The sequence below is a fragment of the Lupinus angustifolius genome, unplaced genomic scaffold (genome assembly GCF_001865875.1).
Source record: "Lupinus angustifolius cultivar Tanjil unplaced genomic scaffold, LupAngTanjil_v1.0 Scaffold_157_57, whole genome shotgun sequence".
Taxonomy (NCBI): Eukaryota; Viridiplantae; Streptophyta; class Magnoliopsida; order Fabales; family Fabaceae; genus Lupinus; species Lupinus angustifolius.
This window is the reverse complement of record NW_017726134.1, coordinates 1-7,086: the sequence shown is the minus strand read 5'-3', so window position 1 is coordinate 7,086 and position 7,086 is coordinate 1. Positions and strand designations below refer to the sequence as shown.

Below are 7,086 nucleotides of genomic sequence, written 5' to 3'. Positions count from 1 at the left end.
CAAGAGGTGGAGGAGACCAGATGACTTCAGTAATCCTAGGAGCTTTTCTAAGATTTATATTGATCGAGAATCTCTTAAGGATGATGAGATCATTCAAGGAAAGAGTTGCAGAGGCAGAAGAAGAATTTCCAGACAAGGTGGTTTCTCATTTAATTTTTGCTATTGCTGTAGATATAGGAACTTTGACACCCTTGAATCTAGCTTGGTTTCTGCAAAACCAAATTGTACTGAGAGTATGAATTACACAAGCAGTCAGAGCCACCTCGACCTGGGAGTTTCTATTGTTGGAGCAGCTCAAAAGAAGATGAGGAATTGAAGAAGAGTTGATATTAATTAGGAAGGTGCTTCTGATCCAATGCCAAAGAGCAATTTCAAAACGATATCTAAGGAAAAGGTGATTAGCATCCTCCCAGCTAGCATAGCACAAGTTGCAGATAGAGGCCATTGCACAACCTCTTTTCATTAGATTGTCATTTGTTGGCATCTTTTTGTGCATTAGTCTCCAAGTAATGAAAGACTTTGAGGGGGGATGGCTATGGACCAAATTAAGTTGCACCAATTCAGTTGGACGTGATGTTGAGCCAGAGCTTTATGAGCATCCTTTAGAGTTAGAGTTCCATTATCAGCATGCTTCCAAATCAATCTATCCATAGAGCCTTCTTTGTTAGCTCTAGCAATTTGATCAGTGATCTCTGGACAGAAGTTAGCCAGGAGAGTAGGTATAGTCCATTTAGAGCCATTGGTGAAATCTGTCACAGTAGCATGAAGATCCTTATGCAGATCCTGAGGGATATTCAGCTGATCAACTATGGGCTGACCAAGCCAATTATCCTTCCAGAAGTTTATACTCAGACCATTACCCACCACCCAGATGGAGTTCATGTTGTAGAGCTCCCAGTTATCTCTAATTCCAGGCCAAATTGATGATTTGAAGTACCTGGATGAAGGAATAGAATTGCAACCAAAGCTATTTCTATAGAATTCAGCCCACTCATGATTTGTAGTTCTCATATCCCAAGCAAGCTTTTTCCTGTCTATGTCTCCAGACCAAACAAAATTCCTTATACCTTTGTCAATTAGATTCAGAAGTTGGGAAGGCCATTTGTAGATATGGAAAGTATATACAAGCATGCTCTGAGTGATGGACTTCACTAACTCCACCCTGCCCATAATGGAGAGACAAACACCCTTCCAAATGGTCAATTTGTTTAGAATTCTAACTGCAATAGGTTGAAGGTGGAATCTTCTTAGTTTACCTATAAAGAGAGGCACGCCAAAATAGTTAAAAGGCAAACAACCAGGTGAAAAACCCAAGTAGGATGCTATATCAACATTCTTTTGAGGAGAAGCCTTAGCAGTGTAAAATTTGTACTTGCATAAGTTAATTTGCTGGCTAGAAGATTGAGAGTAATCCAAGATTAAATTCTTAAGACAGAGAAACTCCTTCTTAACACCTTTTCAGAAAATAGGAATATCATCTACATAAAGAACATGGCTTGAAGTTTTGAGGTTACACGACCCAGAAATGGTGCTTATTTTGTTTTCCATGGCAAGCTTTGTGATTCCTCTGCTAAGGACAGCCTCATCAATGCAAAAAAGAAGGGGGGACAGGGGGTCACCCTGCCTAACACATCTGCTACACTTAAAAAATGTATAAGTTAATTTGCTGGCTAGAAGCTTGAGAGTAATCAAAATTAAATTCTTAAGGCAGAGAAACTCCTTCTTAACACCTTTTCAGAAAATAAGAATATCATCTGCATAAAGAACATGGCTTGAAGTTTTGAGGTTACAAGGCCCAGAAATGGTGCTTATTTTGTTTTCCATGGCAAGCTTTGTGATTCCTCTGCTAAGGACATCCTCATCAATGCAAAAAAGAAGGGGGGACTGGGGGTCACCCTGCCTAACACATTTGCTACACTTAAAAAAGCCAACATTGGAGCCATTGACATTAATGGAGAGCCTAACAGAGTGAAGAATCACTTTGATCCAATTGCAGAATTGATTGTTAAAGCCAAAAGCCATAAGAGTATCAATCAGAAAATTCCAGTCTAAAGTATCAAAGGCTTTCTTTATATCTAGCTTGATTGCAATATTACCCCCAAAAGTCTTATAGTCAAGAAGATTGATTGCCTCTGAAGCAAGCCAAATACAGTCTTGGATTTTCCTATCATGGATGAAACCTCTTTGTTGAGTTGAGATGATTTTAGGGGCAATACTAGCCAACCTGTCAGCTAACACCTTGGTTATTATCTTGAATTAAAAGTTGGCTATAACAATAGGTGTAAAGTCTTTAATTTTATCACCTCCTTTTGTTTTTGGAATCAAAACTGTTAGGTATCAGTGGTTACAATACACCTAGAAGGGGGGGTTGAATAGGTGTCGCGATTAGAATAGCCGCTTTTCGAAACTCAACACTTAATGCTGAATCACCCCTAATTAATCGATTACAGGATGAAGATAATCGATTAACAGAACAATCTTAATCGAACAAAAGAACAGAATGTATTAGTTGAATCAAATATACAAATTAATCGATTGAAAACAGTAAAGAGAGAGAGAGAAACAAATCCTGCAACTCGAATTTTTATCCTGGTTCGTTTGCTGTCCACTGCAAACTACATCCAGGCCTCCCGGCTGACTTGGGAGATTTCCTTCACTATAATTGATTTAATGTATTTACATGCACATCAAACAATTATAACACTTAGAACTTACAAGAAAATAAAGAAACCTATTCAATTGGTTTGACTCCCTTCCTACCGACAAAGAAAACGTTTCTTTTGGCGTAGCCCCAGCCAAAGAATCTTCCTTTTCTAACACTCTAATCAATTATGAAGAAACACTCAATCTCTAAGGTGATACGACACCACGAGATTCCCTTGTTACAACAATTACACAACAAAATAGAAGAGTAAAATTAAGCTATTACAAAGCTCAAATTTAATAAGAAGGCTTTACTCTAATGCACACTTAATACAAACTCATGTGAAATGACAAGTATTAGGTATGAAAACAGAAGTTACAGAATCATAAAACTTCATGAAAATATGCATGAACATGTGAGGGAAAACATGAGAAATTATAACATGAAATGCACTCAATCCTAAAGCATAGAATCTCTCATTTCTAAACTCACAAATGCACTTAACAAATAGATGCAACAATTAACACGCAAAATGCTCTAACTCTCTAATAAATGCAACATGCAACTTATGAGATTAATTCTGAAAAACGCAGTTTATAAAGAATCAGTCCAGAACCCCAGATAATCGATTAAATGCCACCTTACTCGATTAACGTGATTCAAAAACGTTAACTGATTCTATTTTTCAAGTTTTCAGTTTCAACAACTTAACAAACAGTTAGGTTAATCGATTAACGTAATGCCTTAATCGATTAACACCATTTAAAAAACGTGTTCCATTAGCAACCACTTTTCACAGCAGTTGTGTTAATCGATTAAAGGATTTGGTTAATCGATTAACAACAATTAAAAGTGTATTTTTAAATACAAAACATCAAATACGTTATGCACTTAGTTAATACATGTTTAACACTTAGTTTATGCCTAGAATGCACATATACATGTATTTATGTAATGCATGAACATATTATGAATGACATATCTCATGGATGAAATGATTTAAAAGATATATGCATATGAGACATGTATTAGGTGCCCTAAGCCTTGACTCAACTTAAACTAGATTCTAGTCTAAGCCTAGTACCAATTAAAGACTTAAGCACGTTGATTTGTTGATGATCTTCAAGCTCTTTTAGGCACAAGTTGTCCTCATCAAAACCATGACATATAAAGAGAGCTTTCCAAAGTGTCCCTCTTGACATACACACTTTCACATAATTAGCTTTAATGTTGAAAAGCAACCAACCTTGAGAAAAGAACTGTTTGACTGAGTTGCACACATCAAGATGCACTATATCCCAACATTGTTGGTAAAAACAGCCTTCAAATCCATCAGGACCAGGGGAGCTATCACCACTCATAGAAAAAACTGCTTGCTTAATCTCTTCACTTGAAGGCAACATAGTTAGAAAACGATTATCAGCATCAGAAACTAACTCAGGGATGACTGATTGAATTAGAGCATTTGTAAATGTTAAGTTGGGGGAATCAAAAAGGTTGGTGTAGAATTGCTGAACATGGTCATCTATATCATTTTGCTCAGAGAGAATGGAATCACCAACCCTTAACTTAGACAGATTCTTTGTTTTTTGTGTGATTGAAGTAATCTTGTGAAAATAGGCAGTATTTCTATCTCCATCAATATGCCAGTTGATCCTAGCCTTATCTTTCCAAAAAACCTCTTCCACAATAAGGGCTTTTAGAAGCTCATTTTGATCAAGGGCCTCTTGATCCAGCAGAGCCTCATCAGTACCAAATTCATTAATGCTACTTTGAATTGTGTCCATATTTGCTTTAGCCATCTTAACCATTTGATGAATATTGCCAAAGACATTGTAATTCCAATGCTTAAGCTCCTTTTTAAGCCTTTTAAGCTTTTGGATCAGAATGAACATAGGACAACCTATAACATCAGTGTGCCAATGCTCTTTGATTTGCCGTTTGCAGTCTGAGTTTTGTAGCCACATTTTTTAAAATTTAAAAGAGGATATCCTAGGAGTGGTTGTAGAAGCAAAGCTAAACAACAAGGGATGATGATCAGAGGCTATCCTAGGCAGAGTGCAGCAAGAAACTTGGGACCAAAGGTTCAACCAATCCTCATTACATAAAGATGTATCAAGCTTCTTTTCAATTAAAGCATTCCCTCTTCTTTTATTAGTCCAGGTAAATTGAGCCCCCGAAGTTGAGATATTAACCAGAGTTGAACTGTTAATGAAGGAAAGAAACTCATTTGTTGAAGCTCTAGAAGGAAGAGTTGCACTTCTACACTCATCAGTACCCAAAGTGGCATTAAAATCACCAATGCAACACCATGGCCTCTGTGTAGCTAATAAATCGACTTGGATATCCAGCCACATAGATCTTCTATTAACATGATTTGTGTGAGCATAAACCGCACAAACATTTAGATTCTTATTTTCCATAGACAAAGAAATAGAGATATGTTGATTTGAGATTGCTAATATAGAGGGATCCAAACCAGGGCTACAAAGGCTCCAAAGAGAAGCAATGTGATTTTCCCTATTATTGACAACAAAAAGCTTGAGATTAAGAGTACACCAGAAATTGGTTTTAATCACGTATGGGATAATCATTGGTTCAACTAAGAAGACTAAATCTGGATTATGAGACAGACACAAATTTTTTAGGGTTAACTTAGTTTTCAAGTTGCGAATTCCTCTGCAATTCCAAAGCAGAATTTTCATTTGGGATTGTTTAGATAACCACCCTTTTGGGTATGATACACCTTTTTAGATTGCTCTTTCTTTCTCATCTTCCTCTTTTGAGATTTACTAAGGACTGTCGTGAATTCCTCCTCAACTTCTTCAGTGGCTTCATCATCAGCCCATAATCTACCAACAATGTGGATGTCATTGGCTGCAACTTGGTTCAGGTCTGTTGTTTCTTGCACAATTATGTTCTCATTGGAAGATTCATCATCCTCCTCCTCATGAATGGAATTTTCCACTCTTGTGGCCAATAGTTCCACCTCGAAGTGAGTTTCCAGGTTCCCCCTGACTTTTGTGAGATGGTTAACTTTTCCATATTCTGTATATTATGCTCATCCCCTTTATCAATATCTAGATTGATAACCAAGTCATTAATCTCCTTTTCCGTTACAGGTTTGTCCACCTGTTTTGGATTTTTCTGGACATATTTAGGGATGACTTTAGCCTCACCATTCTTGCTTGGTTTTCTACATTGATGCACCGCATGGCCAATAACATGACACCTTTGGCAGAAGTCAGGAAGGTTTTCATATATAATGGAAATAAACAAAGAAAGCAAATCATTCCCTCTCCACAAGGATTTGATCAGGAAGCTCAGACTTAAGGTTAAGTTCCACCATAACTTTAGCAAAGTGATCAAAGGATCTGGTATGGGTGGCTTCATCCATGGAAATTGGAGTTCCTATCCCTCCTGATATGGAGAAAATAATGTGAGGGCTCCAGTACTCCTAAGGAAGGTTATAGATCTTGATCCAGCACTAAGTGTGAGATTGCTTCAGCAAGTTTAGGTTAAAATCAAGAGCCAACCGAGCAGATACTTCTCATGTCTTCCAGAGAAGAGAAAGAGAACTCATAAAATCTTCTCCCAAGGGATATCATTAACTATTTTCCAATCATGCTCCACATTGATGTTACTTTGCTCTATCTCCACAAACTTAAGTGGTGTGTCTCCCTTAGACAAAATAATTATGCCATGAAGATGGCTTTTGCATCTTAGCAAACCTGCTTGGTAATCTTCTTCGAGAATTTTTATTGCAATAGCATCTATTCCCATCATGAATGTTTAATAGGAACATAAATCATAGCCAAAAAAATAGACTTCTTGCTTGCGGTGGCTGGAGGGATGGGTCTCGTTACTTTCTCAGCTTGAGCGTCCTTATCCAAGTCTCCCAAGAAGCTCCAAGGAATAAGAGGTGTTGTTGAACTCATGAGTGTAACGGGAGAAAGGTTCCCAGAAGATTGGAGCTATTCCAAGAAGAGCATTTTTTGTGTTCAAAAAAGCATTTCATCATAGTAGTTGAATATTCTTAAGTAAGTTTTCATACAAGAATATGTCTTTTCAACTAATATTTTGTATTAGGGGTATTTAAATCCACACCAATCTAGAAAAATCGAAAATCAGTCCAAAAAATTGAAATCACAATAAAGCTGATCAATACAATTTTTTTTCAATTTTAGGAACTAGATTGTTCCAAAGTAAACTGATATATACATAAAATGTAGATAACTTTAGTTCTGAATCTAATCTTGTAACTTATAATTCAAAGCTAATATTCTTCAAGTTTGCTATTTCTTAAAAATCTTATTACTTATTATTAACACTTTCTTGTTACTTTTGATGTTTTTATGTGAAATTCACTCGAAAATATACTAAACTTGTCATTTTCATATAGATATGGATGTTTTATTTGTATTACTCTTAAAAAAAGTAAT

The 7,086-nt window shown here is 36.5% G+C and overlaps 1 protein-coding gene across 1 annotated transcript; it reads right to left on the bottom strand.

Annotated features, from left to right (window-relative positions):
• Positions 1–495: 495 nt before the first annotated feature.
• On the bottom strand, positions 496–6,427 carry LOC109340308. The gene is made up of 5 exons (XM_019577972.1): positions 6,376–6,427; positions 5,369–5,692; positions 4,749–5,261; positions 3,891–4,592; positions 496–1,454 (listed from the first exon to the last, which is right to left on the bottom strand). The coding sequence occupies exons 1-5, from the start codon at positions 6,425–6,427 to the stop codon at positions 496–498; spliced, it is 2,550 nt and encodes an 849-aa protein (XP_019433517.1).
• Positions 6,428–7,086: the final 659 nt, after the last annotated feature.

Bases quoted from the DNA above. Each gene is read 5' to 3' on its own strand.
- LOC109340308 (XM_019577972.1), bottom strand. From the start codon at position 6,427: ATGGGAATAGATGCTATTGCAATAAAAATTCTCGAAGAAGATTACCAA. The intron at 5,693-6,375 runs GTTTGCTAAGAT...CATAATATACAG, and splicing joins CGAAGAAGATTACCAAGCAG to AATATGGAAAAGTTAACCAT. The intron at 5,262-5,368 runs GTTATCTAAACA...CTCATAATCCAG, and splicing joins GTATCATACCCAAAAGGGTG to ATTTAGTCTTCTTAGTTGAA.